Raw genomic sequence first — 20,878 nt, forward strand, 5'->3', positions numbered from 1 at the left:
TACTTTTCTGTGGTACTGCTACAGGTCAATGAGTGAGTACTGAAGCAGATATGCTATTTGATCAGTTTCTACTGACTGTAGACTGTCTGAACTGGAGTGCATCAAAGTATTTGATAGAATAATCAGTTAGAGTATCAACAATGTAAGGAAAAGATAGATTGCTACTTACTGTAAAGAAGACATGTTAAGTTGCAGACACACACACACACACACACACACACACACACACACACACACACACACACACACACACCCTCATGCACACAAGACTGGCACCTCTGGCAGGCAGTTCGGACCAACTGGAGATGGCAGTCACGTCTGCATGAAGATGAAGTGTGCTAATATTTATAATAGAAAGAAACATTCCACATGGGAAAAATATATTAAAAAACAAAGATGCTGTGACTTACCACACGAGAAAGTGCTGGTAGATAGGCACAATAAGAAACACACAAACAAATTTCAAGCTTTCGCAACCTAAGGTTGCTTCATCAGGAAAGAGGGAAGGAGAAGGAAAGACGAAAGGATGTGGGTTTTAAGGGAGAGGGTAAGCAGTCATTCCAATCCCGGGAGCGGAAAGACTTACCTTAGGGGGAAACACAATCTTCCTATCTTAAGTTCTTAGCCATTGTACACTATGCAGGTACAGGGATTATAGAATAAAACTGACTACCAGACTCTAAAGTTTCTCGCAGTTCATTATGCACATAACATCTTGTCCATCTCAGTGTCTTGTCTGTGTTTACCAAATGAGAGACTGACATGCCTCAAGGGTGTATTTTAATTGGTGCAGCATTCAAAGTAATTATTATACAGTATTAAGCCTAATTCAAAATTAGCTGCTTGTTGATGACTTTGCATATTTTACTTCTCCTACAATCTTACCAGCACAACTCATCAGCTTCAGCTGAATATTAATATTTTAATGTTGAGGCAGCCATGTTACATTGCAATCAAGCCAAGAAACTTGCAGATGGCCTGTAATGGTGTACAATTTCATAACCAACATGTATCAGAGATTAGACATTTCAAAAGTAAATCATCGTGCATCCTACATAACATGGAAGGTTGAGTTAATATAATTTCTGGTTACAGATTCAAGTCACAACATGTCAATCTTAGAAAGGGAATAGCAAAAGACAGCCAATGATGCTGGAATAGTAAGTAATTATGATGACACTATTCCACTGCCTAACTCTGTCAAATCTACAAGCATAATTTCTTTAGCTGTTTACACACAAATTTCCAGGTACTCGTATACATCTACGCAGCCAACCTTTCTGTGAACCACTTCATTTATTATTGTTGATCTTTTGTTAAAAAAAGAAGAAAAACAAAACCAGATGTTATCAGAAGTGTCTAATTCTTTTAGCAATCAACTGAATTCCAGCATTACATTTTCCTGACCGAAATGATGAAGAAAAGCTTGCATTTCATTACATTTTAAAACAGTTCATGCTGAAATATTCTCCCCACCCTGTTATAGCATTAGCCCCAAACCTCATAATTTAACTATCTTGACTAGATCTGCAACCAATTTGAACAGTTTTGTTAATTAATATATATATATATATATATATATATATATATATATATATATATATATATATATATATATTAACAAAACTGTTCAAATTGGTTGCAGATCTAGTCAAGATAGTTAAATTATGAGGTTTGGGGCTAATATATGTGTGTGTGTGTGTGTGTGTGTGAGGGGGGGGGGGGGGGTGTCCACAGTAAAATAAAAAATAAATAAAATAAAAACACACAAGATCATGAGAAGTACTTTTGAGCTACATAGATAATCAAATCAGCTGAACTGCTATTCATAAGTTAATATTAACTTACTATAAATAATAATTTATATGCATTTGGTGCCACAATTTCCAGTAATTTTGATTGTGTAATTGCTTTTTATATTTTACATTTTGCTACTTATATTAATTCTCACCTTCAGGTTTAGGTGAATGCCCAGTGTACAGTAATCGTGCAATATCAAATCCCTTAACTCTTCTAGCTATGGCTTGGCCAATGCCTCCGAGACCAACAATACCTACTGTTGATTCCTGAAAGTCTTGACCCAGCATCCATTGTGGTTCACTAGTCTCCCACTGCTTGCTGCACAAATATAACACATTTCACTTCTAATGGGTAACTGTATGCAAAACTTAAAAATTGTACACAATTTTACATGATATCTGAGACTGGACTACCAAGAGATAAAAAATACAAACTGTACAATATATTATGCATTTTCTTTTGAAAATTTAATATCTTTTATGGTTGAAGAAAATATTTGAATTTAAATAACAAATAATGGCCTGATCTAGAAATACCTACCATACATTCCATATTACTACACACATTATCAACAATTTAAAACAAACATGCTCCCCATAATTTCATTCTTGACTACAAGGAGGTAAAATGTCCAGAGGTTCTTCAGTGTCAGTTTTACAACAGTTCTGTTAAGCTTGTTTACCAGTTCTACAGTGGGCAAGATGCAGATGTGAATAGGCTTTACCCATTAATTCTGGATGTGCTATCATTTACAACAGTGACAATTATCAATGTGGAAAATTATTATGTAGCAGAGCAGGAGGACGTTGAGCTAATCAAGAGATATGCATTAGCACTGTTGTTTATTCAATAATTTTATATATGGAATTTATTACCAAATTTCTGAGACTCTAAATATTAATGTTCGTTTCAGTTCAAATCTTTCAACATGATGTTTAAGGGAGTGAAGTCTCCCTTTGCTTTTCTTATGTGGGATGCTATTAGAAACAGGCTTGAATGGAGATGTGAGCAGCCTTTTGCATTGTAGTAGTTGAATGTATCTGTCCACACTTATAGAGAAAGAGGGACTAGTTTAAAAAACATAGCTGAACTGGCAGTAGCACTAGCAGAATTATCATGCTATATCCAAATTTTCATTACAAGAATACAGCAACTGCATTGAAATTTAAAACAATTTAAATATATTGTTTATTTTTCAATTCCAGTTGCACTTTTATTTATTTTATAATATGACTAGTTTCAGTCTTCCTCAATCACCTTCAGACCTATGTAGTACAGTATCCTGATATGTGATTCTGAAACAGTAAGGTCAGGAATGTGGTAAATGACTGGACTGTGGTCAAACCTGGGAGAGGGGCAGCAGATACCAGAGATATTGCGAGTTTGCTAGCTCTAGTCTAGATTTCTTGAAAAGCTTGTCTATTCCAGCTAACTAGTATTTTTAAGTCAAGGGCTGGGATTAGTGATGTCACCTGTGATTTAGGCTCTCTGAGGAAAGCTCTTGATAATGAAGATCATATAGTGATCATTGGTGGTGACAAGAACAGTCTGGACTCTTAAGGTGAAAAAAGTGGGGCACCACATGTTTTATGTGTTGACTCTCTCATGATTACGCAGCATCTTGCAGGTTGTACATCTAAATGTCTCCAATAAGAGGTTACTTGTACAACTAACTTCCAGAAGCATTCAGTGTAACCAAATCACTATCTGTCCAATCCCTATGACTTCCAATATTTTTGCTGTTTCTCAAGGCAAATGTTCCTGAAAGAAGATGCATAATGATTATAGCTGCAACAATCAGCGGACAAACACAAAGGCTAACAATCATAACAAATTTAGAGTTTTCCATCACAATTTAGGAACCTTATTAAATACAAGCTTCTCATGTCACTCCAGAAAACTGAAAAATTTAAAGATATTTCTACAGATGTATTGTGCATAACATAACATTGTTTGGAAGTCACAGACATTGAACAGATGCAATCAGTGTGTGTGTGTGTGTGCGGGTGGGTGGGGGGGGGGGGGGGGGGGGAGGAGACCCCTTGTGTGTGCGTGTGCGTGTGTGTTTTTAAGGGGTTAGGGGTGCTCATTGTGTGTGCGTGTGCGTGTGTGTTTTTAAGGGGTTAGGGGTGCTCAACTCACAACATGGAAAATAGTACCACAAAAGGGGAGACATGCAAAAACTGTCAGTTAAAACACAATAAGACTAGAGGAAAACAAAGAGAGATTCACAGCAGTATGTGGCTGTCTGGTCACTTACCAAAAACACAGAACAGCCAGCCACCCTGTAACACATTAAGAACAGCACCCTAAGATTTCAGGGAACAAGTCAGACAATTCACAAAATTTTAAAAGTCTACAACATTTGTTTGTCAACTAAAATGGATGGAAAAACTGACAGCAAATGAGGTGCCACCCTTTGGTCCAAAAATAAATCACAGTCTAGTAAAAGGTGGTGCACTGTGATCTGTATGCCACAAGCACCACACATTTGAGGTTCCTCTCAGTAAAGCAAGAAGCCATGCATCATAGGGCTAGGGCCTATGCAAAGATGACTGAGGTGGACTTCATCCTGCCTGCTGGTTGGAAGATGCACCCAGATGGTTGCAAGTTGTTATCCTATTGCTGTAGGCAGTATAGCAGGAATAGGGTGTGGCTATATTTACAACAAGTATAACAACATTTTAGTTCACAGAGCTTTATGTGAACTGAATTGAAAAAAATGTTTCAGTGTTGTACTTCAGTAATAGACTGGCTAGCACGCAAGATATCAGTTCTGACTCTCTACAGGCCTCTGACAGGAAATATTTTAAGCTTTATTAAGATATTCTAAAGGGTACTAATAAGACTTAATAGAAATAAAAGTGAATGTAAGTGAAGGTTTCAATATTGCTTTCATCGCTGACTGTCCTGATCAAGGGCACCTAGAGTTACTGATGTCTGGCTTTGGTTTGATACTCTCAGTAACATTCACAATAAAAAAAATAGGACACATTCCAATAGCAACTGATAATTTACTTTTAAATTTAACTGCCTTTCATGGTATAAAGCATCCACATCAATCAGGAATAACTAAGAAGTGAAATATAAAATTTCACAGAATTGTAAATGCTTACTCTTACACTACTCAGAGAAATTTCCTTAGATAAAAAATGTGAAGTAGTTTACCAAAGACTCAAAGCAGTCAAGAAATTTAATTCTTCTTTAAAAAATATTATTACTGTATCTAGTTCTATGTAGAGAAAACTTTATTTAATACAGAGGACTAACTATAATTAAGATTTAAAAGTGCAGTACAAACAATATTGTACAATTCTTCTTTACATCATCATAAAGACAAAAACCACATACTATGCACAAAAGATTAAAAAATTCCAAGAACACAGAAGAAACAATTTGGAGCATTAATTATGTCTTGGATATTGACTACAAAGAGTATTTAAGAGATTATATAGTTGACTTACTGGCTAACAATGAATGAAACTACATACCATATTGTCAGGAACAAATATTATCAAAACTCTTTATTCCACAATAATTACAAGAGAGATCAAAGATGAAAAGAATGAACTACTTCAAGGTGACACCAAAGAAAAAGAAACACAGTTGCTCCCAACACCCATGCAAGTTCTCAAGATGTTACTTCATGAACTTTCAAAGTCCTTTGGCTTGGTAGCATTATTGATGCTTCATATTTGAGAAATCTCGAAGAAGAGAAATTTGTTAACATTGAGTATAGATTCTTTGAGTGTCAGGAAGTCCTTTCTAAAAGTATCTGTATGGAGTATAGTCTTGTATGGAAGTGAAAAATGGATGATAACAGTGCAGACAAGAAGAGAATAGAAGCTTTTTAAATGTGGTGCTACAGAAGAATGCTGAAGATTAGGTGGGTAGATCATGTAATTAAAGAAGAAGAACTGCAGGGAAGATAAATTTGTGGCACAACCTGAGTAGAAGAAGGGATTGGTTGGTACGATGCATTCTGAGGCATCAAGGGATCACCAACTTAGTACTGGTGGGAAACATGCAGGGTAAAAAATCATAGAAGGAGAACAAGAGATGAATACATTAAGCAGATTCAGAAGAATGTAGGTTGCACTAGTTACTTGGAGATGAAGAGGCTTTCACAGGATAGAGTAGCATAAAGAGCTGTATCAAACCAGTCTTTGGACTGATGACCGCAACCACAACAACCACCTTTGAGAGAGCCTTTGTCAAAAAATCAGTCTGCCGCTAGTTGCTACTGATCAAAGCGATTCTGAACTTTCCTGCAATAATAACCTCTCAAATTTAGCGGTGCCTCACTAATGGCTTTTCAACTATCACAGAACACACCTACTGGTTTTTCACAATTCGTGCAGCAAATGCTAAAGGTACATTGCCTCTTTCACTGTTGTTGATAGAGCACTGTATTCAATGTCTGTAGCTGATAGGACATCATTTGTTGCCATTTTGAACTTCATTAGATTGCTGTCCCAGTTAACGTAAAGATGTAGCCTATTGTTGACTGAGATCTATCATAAAAGCCTTAAATTTTGGTTGTTCCGCTTATTTAGAAAGTTAGTCCTACACTGATGTGAATTTGATATATCACAGAATTTGAAGTCCTACATTGAATGTGCCTTTGATATATCACATAATTTGTTTGACTGCTGCCCAGTGAGGTTTTTTATAATTGAGAATTGAACTCACTTATAGTCCCCACAGCATATGAAATGTCTGCCCTTGTGCCTTAAGCCAAATATAGGAGTGACTCAGCAGCTTGCTAATAAAGAATGTGGTGTAACACAAGTTGTTCCTCATCTGTAAGTTATTCCTTCACACAGCTGTAGCTTCAAACCAGGTTCGAGAAGATATGCAACCATACTGCAGTCTTCCATGCCAAATTTCTTGAGTACCTTTACAGCATATTTGCCACGATTGATGCTAATCATTCCTTGCTTTCTGTCTCCTTTTACTCTCATACCAAGATACTTACTGCGTTCGCTAAGACCTCTTGTCTCAAACTGATTCATTAATTGTTTCTTTAGTTCTTTCTTCCGCCAATTATTTCTGCCTAAACACTCAGAATGAGTATATTTTGCTTCTCAAATTCTGTAATAAATGGATGGATAATATTCTAAGTTCTTTAGCTTCATTTTTTTCTTAATGTTGCACCTTCTGATACCAAATGTGTGATGTCTGTTTTAGACTATAAATTTCCTTCTTTATTTTGCTAACTACTGTCTCCTTCCATATCTGCATATAGTATTCAGGTAGATAGATGTAAATTTCTTCATCAAGCTCACCGCATAGGGACATGATTTGAACATTCATGTGTTCAGTGTCAAGATCAAATTCAACTGTTAAAACTAACAGGTTATAAACTAAAGAATGATGAACAATAGTTGAGAATGTTTCATCAAAGTTCATCCCTGGAGTCTGGGAATAACCTTTTGCAATTAAATGAGACTTATAACATTCAGTTTCACCATCTGAAATTTCTTTAACTTTGAACACCACTTTTGAACTGACTGCCTATCTGCCTGATGGTAAATTTGTCAAAGTCCACATATTGTTTTGTAGTAATTACATGTATTTAAGTCTTCCTTCCATTTTTGAAATCATCGCAACTCATTGTTTCTTTATATGAATTTGGCTCAGGAATACCGGTAAAACAAACAAATTCATTATTAAAATATCTGCTGTTTGGTTTTCTTTGACATGATAATTTTCTAGTTTCTGATTTCACAGGTTCTGCATCTGACTGATCAGTGTTCCTATTGATGTTGCCATTTCTGTCTGCCCAGTGTCAGTTCATGCCAATTCAAGATAAAGTGAATATCTATCAACTTCTGCAGGTTGTGTTGATCCTGCTGACTCAATGATGTTATGTAGTGACATTGGCAGGCACTGCCCACACCATTATCAATCAATCACATTTCCCTTTCTGATGAAGTTCTCACAGTTGTATTTTGAATTTTTGATGACCTGTGCTTCATAGACCTTCTTTGGTGAATTTGGATCAGTTAATGTTACACTTTAGCCTCTTCACAATATCTAATGAAGATAAGTTCTTTGAATTTGTCTTCTAATTTCATTCAGTTTTCTTTCAATACATGCACAATGTAGCTACAGTTCGTAACTGTTGACTTCCCTAACATTTTCATGATGATACACTTCACACAATCAACACATTTCACCTACTTCAGTTGGAGTCTCTCTTAGTGTTCTGGAGAAAACTGCAACACTTTTGTTGTAAGCAACTGTATGTCATTGAACAACACACACAATCCAAGTAATCTTGTTTGAATAACTGACAGAAAATTGTATTTAAGGCCTGGAAATGTGCAACATCATTAATAGTAAACAGCTGCAATTTCAAGATGAACATTTACCTCTGCAATTGCCTCAAGGTTGTTGTTATCTGCTACTGTAACTTTTGTATTTGTAGTCATTTCAAAATTGTTGAACAAATTTCTTTTATTCATCACGTGTCACTTACATCTGGAATCTACATATCAGCCATCACCTTGATTATTGATTCTTGAGTTAACTACTGACTTACCTAAAGGCTCAGTCACCGTAATCAAGAATTCGATATCCGCCAGAAGTCCATGTAGCAAGAACGCAGCTACCAAAACATCATGCTTTGAATTTTGTTGAGCAAGTGATGTAATATTTTACATGTATGTTTCCATATTTTTCTCAAAAGCCAATGATACATTCATCAAGCACTGTAGCAACCCAGTATAACTAGACAAACTTTTATCTTTCAATGCTGATATAAAATTCTGTAATGCATCTTCAGGACTCATTGCTCCATGAAGTTTTGGATATACAGATCATTTTACAGTTAAACATATTTTTGATAGCACTTTTGGCATGGTTTTTGGATCTTCATCAGTGTCAGCAATTGTTTCTCACAGTTGCTCATCATTTAGGTATATTTCAGTCATAAATTTTCAGACATTGTAGTTAGCTATATCAGCCAACTTTTCAGGCCATCTTTGACACATCTAGCTAGTTCAGCAAATAACTCTTCAATTTTTCATAATAAAAATACAATACCATCACATTGAACATATGAGAAAGATGGTAACTTATGAGTAAAAGTGGCAATAATTAATTCCATGTGGATACTAGTAATTTTGATGTATCAGTTTCTGAACAAATAGTATTTTACAGAGGCCAAAACTTCACTAAGTTTTTCTTTGGCTCATTATCTCTTAGATATTGACCCCAATAAATCCTTTACAAAATCATAAAGTTGACTTAGTAATGAATGAAGTTCACTAAGACCATTTGCAAAAACAAAGATTATCAAACTATTCATTTCATTACAATTACAGGAAAGATCAAAGATGATAACAACAAATTATTAGAAAGATCAGCAGAGAGAGAGAGAGAGAGAGAGAGAGAGAGAGAGAGAGAGAGAGAGAGAGAGAGAGAGAGAGAACACAACTGTTCCCAACATAAGGCATGAAATACATAAACACAGTAAAACAAATGATATTCAACTCTTTGATGGCAGTTGCAATGAAACAGGTGATATTAAGTTTAAATAACTGACCATTAATTCAAAATTTTTCATAAGAGTAGTCAAAAATATGGGAAAAAAATATCCCATCAAAGGAAAATCTACATTAGTGTCCAAAAGTTAAACCTAATCACAAAAAGAAGATGTACTGCCTTATCAGGATCTACATTTACATAGATACTCCACAAGCTACCGTACAGTGTGTGGCAGAGGGTACCCTATACCATTACTGATCATCACCTTTCTTGTTCCATTCGCAAACAGAGTGAGGGAAAAATGACTATATGTCTCCATATGAGCCCTAATTTCTCTTATCTTATCTTTGTGGTCCTTTAGACACAATGTATGTTGGCGGCAGTAGCATCGTTTGGCATTCAGACTCAAATGCCAATTCTCTAAATTTTCTCAATTGTGTCCCTTGAAAAGAACGCCTTCCCTCAAAGGATTTCCATTTGATTTCCCAAAGCATCTCTGTAACACTTACATGTTGTTGTTAAAACCTATCAGTAACAAATCTAGCAGCCTCCCTTTGAACTGTTTTGATGTCTTCTTTTGATCCGACCTGTTATGGATCCCAAACACTCAAGCAGTACTAAAGAATAGGTCACACCAATGGCCTATGTGCAGTCTCCTTTACAGGTGAATCGCACTTTCCTAAAATTCTCCCAATAAACCGAAGTCAGCCATTTGCCTTCCCTACTATGCTCATTCCATTTCATATCACTTTGCAATATTACACCCAGGTATTTTAAATGACAGGACGCTACTAATGCTGTAACCAGATATGATAGGTTTCTTTTCCCTACTCATCCACATTAACTTACATTTTTCCACATATGCAGCTAGCTGCCATTCATCATACCAACCAGAAATTTTGTCTGACTCATCTTGAATCCTCCTACAGTCATTAAACTTCGACACTTTACCACACAACACAGGATCATCAGTAAACAACCACAGTTTTCTGTCTGTCCTGTCAGTCAAATTATTTATACATTCCTGGAAATTGAAATAAGAACACCGTGAATTCATTGTCCCAGGAAGGGGAAACTTTATTGACACATTCCTGGGGTCAGATACATCACATGATCACACTGACAGAACCACAGGCACATAGACACAGGCAACAGAGCATGCACAATGTCGGCACTAGTACAGTGTATATCACCTTTCGCAGCAATGCAGGCTGCTATTCTCCCATGGAGACGATCGTAGAGATGCTGGATGTAGTCCTGTGGAACGGCTTGCCATGCCATTTCCACCTGGCGCCTCAGTTGGACCAGCGTTCGTGCTGGACGTGCAGACCGCGTGAGACGACGCTTCATCCAGTCCCAAACATGCTCAATGGGGGACAGATCCGGAGATCTTGCTGGCCAGGGTAGTTGACTTACACCTTCTAGAGCATGTTGGGTGGCACGGGATACATGCGGACGTGCATTGTCCTGTTGGAACAGCAAGTTCCCTTGCCGGTCTAGGAATGGTAGAACGATGGGTTCGATGACGGTTTGGATGTACCGTGCACTATTCAGTGTCCCCTCGAAGATCACCAGAGGTGTACGGCCAGTGTAGGAGATCGCTTCCCACACCATGATGCCGGGTGTTGGCCCTCAGTCGTATGCAATCCTGATTGTGGCACTCACCTGCTCGGCGCCAAACACGCATACGACCATCATTGGCACCAAGGCAGAAGCGACTCTCATCGCTGAAGACGACATGTCTCCATTCGTCCCTCCATTCACGCCTGTCGCGACACCACTGGAGGCGGGCTGCACAATGTTGGGGCGTGAGCGGAAGACGGCCTAACGGTGTGCGGGACCGTAGCCCAGCTTCATGGAGACAGTTGCGAATGGTCCTCGCCGATACCCCAGGAGCAACAGTGTCCCTAATTTGCTGGGAAGTGGCGGCGCGGTCCCCTACAGCACTGCGTAGGATCCTACGGTCTTGGCATGCATCCGTGCGTCGCTGCGGTCCGGTCCCAGGTCGACGGGCACGTGCACCTTCCGCCGACCACTGGCGACAACATCGATGTACTGTGGAGACCTCACACCCCACGTGTTGAGCAATTCGGCGGTATGTCCACACGGCCTCCCGCATGCCCACTATACGCCCTCGCTCAAAGTCCGTCAACTGCACATACGGTTCACGTCCACGCTGTCGCGGCATGCTACCAGTGTTAAAGACTGCGATGGAGCTCCGTATGCCACGGCAAACTGGCTGACACTGACGGCGGCGGTGCAAAATTGCTGCGCAGCTAGCGCCATTCGACGGCCAACACCAAGGTTCCTGGTGTGTCCGCTGTGCCGTGCGTGTGATCATTGCTTGTAAAGCCCTCTCGCAGTGTCCGGAGCAAGTATGGTGGGTCTGACACACCGGTGTCAATGTGTTCTTTTTCCATTTCCAGGAGTGTATATAGAGAACAACAGTGGTCCTATCACATTTTCCTGGGGCAGTCCTGATGATATTATTGTCTCTGATTACCACTCATCATCAAGGACAACATACTGGGTTCTATTACTTAAGAAGTCTTTCAGCCACTCACATACCTGTGAGACTATTCCACATGCTTGTACCTTTGTTAACAGCCTGAAATGGGAATCCATGTCAAATGTTTTCTGGAAATCTATAAATATGGAATTTGCCTGTAGCCATTCTTACATAGTTCACAATATATCATGTGAGAAGAGAGAAAGCTGAGTTTCACAAGAGCAAAAATTTATTATATTCGAACTGAGAATATGTTCACAGATCAAGCAGTAAACCAAGATTAGGGATATTGGTCTGTAATTTTGCAGGCCTGTTCTTTTACCCTTCTTATATACAGCATTACCTGCACTTTTTTTCAGTTGCTTAGGACTTTTTCCTGGGAAAGAGTGTCATATAAATGTGAGCTAAGTGGAGGACCAATGGCATAGAGTATTCTGTAAAATCGAATTAGGATTCCATATGGACCTGGTGACATATTTGCTTTCAAATCTTTCAGTTGTTTCTCTACACCAGGGATGCTTATTACTATGTCGTCCATATGGGAGTCTGCTTGATATTCAAATGATGGTATGTTTGAATGATTCTCCTACATGAACAATTTCTTAACTGCAAAATTTAAAACTTCAGCTTTCGTTTTGCTTTTTTCAACAGCCACACCAGACTGCTTAACAACAGACTGGATGGAAGCCTTAGACCTGCTTAGTGATTTTACATAGGATCAGAATCTTCTCAGATTCCCCACCAGATCTTTTGCTAAGGTATGATGGTGGCAGTTGTACGCTTTGCACATAGATCTTTCCACAGCTGCACAAATCTCTACTAACTTTTGCTTTTGTCATCATTTGTGCATTTTATTTGGAACTGAGAGTGCGACAGCCTCTGACTCCTCAGCATTTTCTGAATGTTATTATTAAACTGTGATGGGTCTTTTTCATCCTTAATCCACTTACTAGGCACATGACTCTCCAGACCACTATTTACAATTTGCTTAAACTTTGCTCATAATTCCTCTGGAACTAAGTGGAGTCAACTCACTGTCTTTGTGAGATGCTAACAACTGCTTATCTGCTCTTTCTAGAAGAAACAGTTCCCTAACTTTTATTAAATTTCATAGCCATAGTTGCTATAATGACATCATGACTGTTAATCCCTGTTTCTACATTGATGTTGTTGATAAGGTCCGACCTATTGGTAGCTACCAGGTCTAAGATATTTCCATCGTTTTTTGGCTGCTGAACTAGCTGCTCAAGATAGGTTTCAGAAAACGTGTTCAATAGTACTTTGCACGAATGTCTGTGGGTATTCCCCACAATGAATCCAAAGACAGCCCTATCTATACTATATCTATAATATCGGTTAAGGTTGCCTCCATCTAGTATAGCATGATCTGGGTATTTATGCACAACTGACCATAGACTTTCTTTAAATGCCTCTAGAACTGTCACAGCAGAATCAGGTGGCTGGTAAAAATAGCCAACAATTAACATGGTTTCACCTATACCTGTTATATGCAAAATAATAACTTTTTGCCAACAGGAATGAACACTCCCAGTCCTATGGTGCCTAATCTGTCTTTCCAATACACGTCCCATGACTCACTAAATATCTCAGAGGATATTGGGAGGATTACTGAACAAGCTAGAGCTTGACCACAAGATATTTGCCACACACAAGTGCCTGAAACATAATGTTCTGATAGTTAAGATACACATTTGTAAGAAAATAACACAACTGGGAAATCTCTTCCACAACAAAAGAACCTGTTAATAGGGGATACGGCTACCCCTAACAGCCATACATACTGCATAGAAATGTAGTATGGTCTTTATGAGCTGATTAAAGCACTCTCTTGGCATTTGATCCCTTACTCAGCCAGAGCAATGTGGAGGTCTGGAACAGTCCTTAATGGAGGCTGACAGGATGCAATTCACTTCCATACTGCATCCCAGGCATGTGTATAAAAATAAGATCAGGGGACCTCAATGTCCAGTTCATGTGACGGATATCTTCCCTCTAATGTTTTTGATGGCAAGAATGTGTGAAGTTGGATTGCAACCTTCTCACTTCTTTTACACACGTAGACTTACTCGGTATGCACAGCCGATCTTCTTCTCTGGATAGCCGGCTACGTCAGTTCCAAAAACTTCTTCTCCAAAGAATGATGCAAGTTAAAGGAATATATATGACACTTTCTCTCTCTCTCTCTCTCTCTCTCTCTCTCTATTCGTGAAATAAGAAGGTACTCGAAGAATACTTTTAGTTCACTGCTGGTGTAGTTCAACTTGCATAAAGAACAAAATTATCATTTCTCACATAAACATTAACTTCTTGTAAGCTGCCCATGTCATCTCACATTAGACACAAATCAAGATACATTTACCACATAATTGATTCAACAACCACGGAAATCGTGAATGAGTCTTGCCTCTAGCACATCTTTGTTAAAAGTTACTAAAAATCTTTTTTCAACTCAACTATTTTTTTTTTTTTGTCACGGCAATAGTCAAAGTTATAAAACAGCACATAATAACAGAGAAGTTCCTTGGGGCTGCCATGTTCTTCCATTACAACTTCCTTGGCGCAACCGACAAGTACTTGTTGGTGCAGTTCGATTGCCATATCTACAGTCTTCTCACTACACTCTTTGGACGTGCACATACAGACAGGCGACGTGCAGTAGATAGGCTATGTCAAACTTATATTTAAAATATCATGTCTTTGAGACGGTAGAAGGCCAAGTGGTTCTAACATTTAAGCGGAAATTCTTGAAACGCTACATCACCTTCAAGAAAGTCATCCACAAGTCTGGCAAACAGTCTTGCTATCCTAAGTGTCTGATACACAGTCTGTCAGGAGACAGCATCTCCTGAGGCAGCTGCAAATTCTGCAGTCAACTGACTTGCAGATGTATTCCCATTTCATTGGGCAGTTACGGCCAGATCTCAGGCCTGCTGTGGAGGCATTACTCATGGTCGGCCTTCTACTGGACTATGAAGAACATCTCCTGTGTCTCAAGGCCATTGCTAATGCCTGGAAATGACCTTCTGTGGCTCATCCAAGGACACTGAGATTTCAGTCTGTGTTTGACCTGCTTTCTGCCAGCGGAATATTTTACCCTGCACAACAGAATCCAAAGGGCATCTTTGTGTTATTCCGCTATCAACTTTAGCAAGGGGCTACACTCTGCTCACTATAAATGGCCAAACCAGACTGAAATGTCAGTGGTCCATGCATTTTTTGTGGTTGCCTTTCACTAATGCTACTATTCACAGTGTGGACTACTACTTTCCTACACAGAGTCAATAAATAGGGTTCATAGATAAGTATTTATAGTGATGTTGGGTGATTGCTCACCTTTTCTCTTTTCATTTTCATGATTGTGTTTAACTTTTGAACACTAGTGTATTTTTTACATTTACTTAGACATGCATTGCATACTCTATCATCAGGCATTCACATTGCCAGATTCATCTACCAGTGAGATCATAGAAATCATTATATCACTGAAGAATAGTAACTCTTGTGGCTACGGCTACAATGGTATTTCAACTAAAGTACTAAAATCTTGTGCAGTCTTGGTAGTCACCCCCGCTCGCCTTTCCACTTCAGTCACAAAAGACTGATTTATGATGCGTTAGTAACATCTGTTTATAAAAAAGGAAATACACAAGTGACCTTTACTTGTAAGTCCACCTTTCCATGTTCTCAAAAACTTTTGAGAAGTTGGCTTACGACTAGCTCAGTATGCACATCAAGACTTCTTGTGTTCTATCTATTACAGACTTTTTGAGTCACACATGCAACATGGAATTAAAACAAGTGTTATAAAGAGAATTACAAAGCCTCAAACCCTAGAACACTTTCCCTACAACTTCAGAAAAAATTCTGACATTGTATGAAGAGATAGTGAACTAAAGTTCACCCTTTGAATAACAATTTGTATATAGCAGGTTAAGAGAAAGTGAACTAGCAATAGACACAAATGTTGCATTATACCACTTATATACAGTCAGATAAAATACACAAAAAGGTAATTTTTAGACTCCAATGTTGTAAATTATTAAATATGGAGTAACATTATGTATTATAAAATTTAAACCATTATGTATTTTATATTATTATGCATGTATTCTGTGTACAATTTGCATAGCTATACAGAAAATAACTTGCAGGACCAATAAAAATCACAATCATGATCACAGAACACTGAATCATCTTTCTGAGAATAACTTTTTAATAACATCTCAGTTTGGACTCCAGAGAGGCTTTATGGAACACAACATGTCACTGAGTGAATAAACGAATGTAATTATAGCCTTGTGTCATACAGCATATTTTAATTCTGAAAATATAATTAACTAAGTATTGCACATTTTCTTCACAGCCATGAAAAACATTTTAAGGTATATCTGTTAATTAGAAAATATTACAAATGAAATTTTAACAAAATTAAGACAGATGAAAGTTGTGACTCTCACTTCCTGGAAAAGGGAGAGGGGGAGGTGTTAGCAGATTATTTTGTATTCTGTAACAGTTTTTATATGAGCTGCTACATTTTTTTGATATGTATGCAAACTGCCAAAAGAACTGTGTGAACTTGATCCTGAAAATGGGATTATTCTAAACTGTAACAAAACAGGAGAAATGTGTATAACAACACCTTACGAGAACATCTCCATAGTTCAAGAATGTCTAAGTTTGGAAAATAAATGTATGAAAAATAGGCAAAAGTGTTCATCTTGCAAAAACAACAGCATATACGGTGAAAATGTGTGTATGACATGCTATATTTTCAAAAAAGTAGCAGACAGGAGCAGCAGTGTAGTTGTAAATGGTGATTAAAGAAACACACATACATCCAGTACCTCATTTCATGAGCCATGGAAAACACCGGGAAAAGAAAGAAAAAAAATGGTACCAAGGGTATGATAAAGTTGTAGGGAAGTGGAAAGTTCAGAATTATCAAAATACAGACAGTGATAAAACCTAAATATTATTAAATTCACTGACAACTTCTATGTTGTATTGAACCATAGCTACTGTTGTTTGATAATAAGAACTACATGTAGTGTAATTTGAGGAGCCTAACAATAAAATGGAGCCCATAGTACAAAAGTCAGTCTAAAACTGATCAATTTTGATGTTTTGGAAGGTATTCAGCTGTTCAAGGAATATTTTATGTTTGTTTTCTCCACAGGTCTCGATGACTGCAATCTTCAGTGTCTTAGGTCCATACATGACAATGAAATTTGTTCAAGCTGAAATACTGTCTCTAATGAATGACAAAGTGAGTAGTTTATAGAAGACCATTCTTGTTCCCTCATTACATTCGTAATCTGTTTTAATGCTTACCTGTCAGCTGTAGTAGTGAATATGCTGTAAATAAAGAGATATTCTACATTATGTAAGTTGGGCATTGGGTGCAAAAACATTCAATAACAGACAGGTCACTGCAACAGGATGTATCAGGATATTATAAGGCTGCATAAGTGTAGTGACAAGTGAAGTGTGAGATGAGAACAGAACGAGTACAGGCTTTGTTTGAATAGGTACCACAGTGTTACAACAGTGTGTGTGTGTGTGTGTGTGTGCCGTGTGTGTGTACTGCATGGTATGCCCATCATCTTATTTATATTGCTGTAAAGGACCACACACATTCACCAACAGAACTGGCTTGGTATCAGATCATCTAATGTTTTTTGAGGTACAGGAGTCCACTTTGTCCAGAATTGGTCTCTTCATTTTACATAATACTCCAGTATCAATCAGTTATCTTGCCTCTTTTGCATTCATTTCAATTAAATCATTGTAGTTTCACCTTTAAAGTGTCATTCGTATAAATAATAATTATGCATGTGATCCTGTCACATACAAAACCAGATAACAATATTTGTATCCATTTTTTAAATTGCAATATAAAATTACAATGTTTCAAACAATTATTTCATGTTATAAAATTAATTTCTATAAATTCAAATTATTTAATGAGTTTGCAAAGATCTCAAAACAAATATTATTCTTTTATATCAACTTACACATATCTCTGTAAACAGCTGAGTCCCAGCATTGCCCAGACATGTACTTATTCCAATTCTATTAGTCCATCTCTTCCTCCTCCCCTCTGTCCATCTCCATCTCCATCTCCTGCCAACCTCTATGTGTCCATCTGCTCTGCCCCACTATCTCTGTCCATCTGGTCCTTCCCCCTCTGTCCATCTCCTCTTCCCCTATCAGAATCCTCCTCCTCCTGCAGCATCTCTCTCCTCCTCACCCCCCCCCCCCCCCCCATCTCTCCTTGTTCCCTTCTCTCTGTCCATTTCTTCCTCCCTTTCTCTGTGTGTCTCCTGCTCTTTCCTTCCTCTGTCCATCTCCTCCTCTTCTCTTTCCATTTCTCACTGCCCCTCTCTCTGTCCATTTCCTCCTCCTCCCATACTTGTGTCCATATCCCCCTTGACCCCTCTCTGTCCCTCAGTCTCTTCCTCCCCCCTTCTCTCCCTCTCCATATTATCACCCTCACCCCAATAGGAAGTTGCTGCATAGTACACTCATGTTCAGAAAAAATAGAACATCTTGAATGGCTATAGATAGGACATTCATATTCACAGGATATGTACATTAGTATGTTCTGCAGAAATGATTAGCATTTCAGTCATCTCGGTTCAGCACGAGTCCTGTTTCCTAGTAGGCACAGAGTCTGCCATGACCCCCGGTAAACTGTTCCATGTGTGATGGCATCAATGCATCCAAGGCACAAATGGCATCCTGTGATACAGTCATCCATGCTGCATTCACCTAGTTCCTAAGTTCATATGTGGATATGCGGCAGTTGGCACTGAGTCACAGCACTGCACCCGTCGTTTCACCCTATCCTGCACAGTTTCAATTGACAGTTAGCCTGGTGATCTGGTGGGCCAGTGCATAAAGGCTGACATACTGGGACACTAAGAAGGCACATGTTCATGCAGCAACATGTGGTTGTGCGTTGTCTTGCTGAAAAATGTAATTTGGAGTGATGTGCAGAAAGGGTATGACTACGGGTCGCAGGATGTCCGTCACTTAGGTCACGCTTGTCATGTTGCCATGGACACACACCAATTGTGATTTGTTGTTGTACTTAATAGCACCCACATCATAGGACCTTGAGTTGCCCTGTGTGTCTTGTGCGAATGCAGCCACTGTGATGCTGCTCTTCCTGCCTGTGGTGAACCAAAATGCACCCATCATTTTCAAACAAACAGAATCTTCCAGAATGAGTTTTCACTCTGCAGCGGAGTGTGCGCTGATATGAAACTTCCTGGCAGATTAAAACTGTGTGCCCGACCGAGACTCTAACTCGGGACCTTGCCCGCGAAAGGCAAAGGTCCCGAGTTTGAGTCTCGGTCGGGCACACAGTTTTAATCTGCCAGGAAGTTTCAAACAGAATCTTGTTAGTATCTGACGCCATTCCTGTCCCCAATGATGTCATTCCATACACCATTGCATCTAACATGTTTCTGCACATTCGTCAGGCAGAGAAGTGGACAATGTGCATATAATCCATGCCATAATAAATGGTGATGGACAGTCAACCCTGATAGTGTACAATGTATTAGACCGTTCCACTGTTGCACCAAATCTGAGGAGGGTGCAGATCTGTCCTGCAGTGTCATTCGGATGAGGTGTCAATCTTCTCAGGGTGGTGGTCTGAGTGGAGTGACCTGATCCATTTCGTCATGTTCTACTGCCTTCTGTGAACCATACAGGATACATCAATTGCACTGCCGCAACACTTTGTCCCAAACAAGCAGCAGTTTCCAGCATGGTTTTATCACGTTCTCTCATGACAATAATGTGGCCTCTTTCAAACTCAATGACTTGATGGTACAGTTTGCGCATACATATGTGAGGCAGCCTGTACATCTGCTCAAATCACACTGATCCAATATCCTCAGTTTATAGCAACAATGGGAGCTGCAAGTACATTTTACTGGTAGGTGGGATTGCACCGTGGTATCGATGTTGACATGGAACCCATGGGCTGAAATGGTTCAAATGCTAAACGTTTCTGCAGAACATGCTAGGGTACATGTCCTGTGAATATGAACATCCTATCGCTGGTCATTCCAGGTGTTCTGTTTCTCTGAACATGAATATATTTCTTTTCTGATAGTAAATAAAATAGAAAGAAACTTCCACATGGGAAAAATATATTAAAAACAAAGATTCCAAGACTTCCCAAGCGGGAAAGCGCCGGCAGACAGGCACATGAACAAAACACACAAACAGAATTACGAGCTTTCGCAACTGGCAGTTGCTTCGCCAGGAAAGAGGGAAGGAGAGGGAAAAATGAAAGGATGTGGGTTTTAAGGGAGAGGGTAAGGAGTCATTCCAATCCCGGGAGCGGAAAGACTTCCCTTAGGGGAAAAAAAGGACAGTACAAGTGTAGGACAGTAAATCCTTGACAAGGGCAGTTTGGTTGAACCTGGGAGTGGGGCTGAAGGTGAGGCCTTTGGATAGGACAGAGGTTTCGGATTGGGAGAGGGGTTTGGAGGAAAGGTTAACTACTGAATTGGGGTGTTGTGGTTCCAGATTGTGTTGACTAGAATTTTGAGGTGTTGGGGGGAGTGGAGCTGGAAGTGGGAGATTGAGTAGATGGGAGAGACTGGGTCTGTGTGCAGTGAGAGGAGGTTGAGGTTTGTTGGAAAGGTTGTGGTTTCCAACAAACCTCAACCTCCTCTCACTGCACACAGACCCAGTCTCTCCCATCTACTCAATCTCCCACTTCTAGCTCCACTCCCCCCAACACCTCAAAATTCTAGTCAACACAATCTGGAACCACAACACCCCAATTCAGTAGTTAACCTTTCCTCCAAACCCCTCTCCCAATCCGAAACCTCTGTCCTATCCAAAGGCCTCACCTTCAGCCCCACTCCCAGGTTCAACCAAACTGCCCTTGTCAAGGATTTACTGTCCTACACTCGTACTGTCCTTTTTTTCCCCTAAGGGAAGTCTTTCCGCTCCCGGGATTGGAATGACTCCTTACCCTCTCCCTTAAAACCCACATCCTTTCATTTTTCCCTCTCCTTCCCTCTTTCC

The 20,878-nt window shown here is 39.1% G+C and overlaps 1 protein-coding gene across 1 annotated transcript in view; it reads right to left on the reverse strand.

Annotated features, from left to right (window-relative positions):
• LOC126329315 (glyoxylate reductase/hydroxypyruvate reductase-like) overlaps positions 1–20,878 on the reverse strand; it is an 88,273-nt gene that overhangs the window by 13,806 nt on the left and 53,589 nt on the right. The window contains exon 4 of the mRNA XM_049996145.1: positions 1,952–2,118. Coding sequence (XP_049852102.1) covers positions 1,952–2,118 — 167 coding nt within the window. The remainder of the gene's footprint in view (positions 1–1,951; positions 2,119–20,878) is intronic.

Source organism: Schistocerca gregaria, chromosome 2 (assembly GCF_023897955.1).
Source record: "Schistocerca gregaria isolate iqSchGreg1 chromosome 2, iqSchGreg1.2, whole genome shotgun sequence".
In the NCBI taxonomy this organism is placed as follows: domain Eukaryota; kingdom Metazoa; phylum Arthropoda; class Insecta; order Orthoptera; family Acrididae; genus Schistocerca; species Schistocerca gregaria.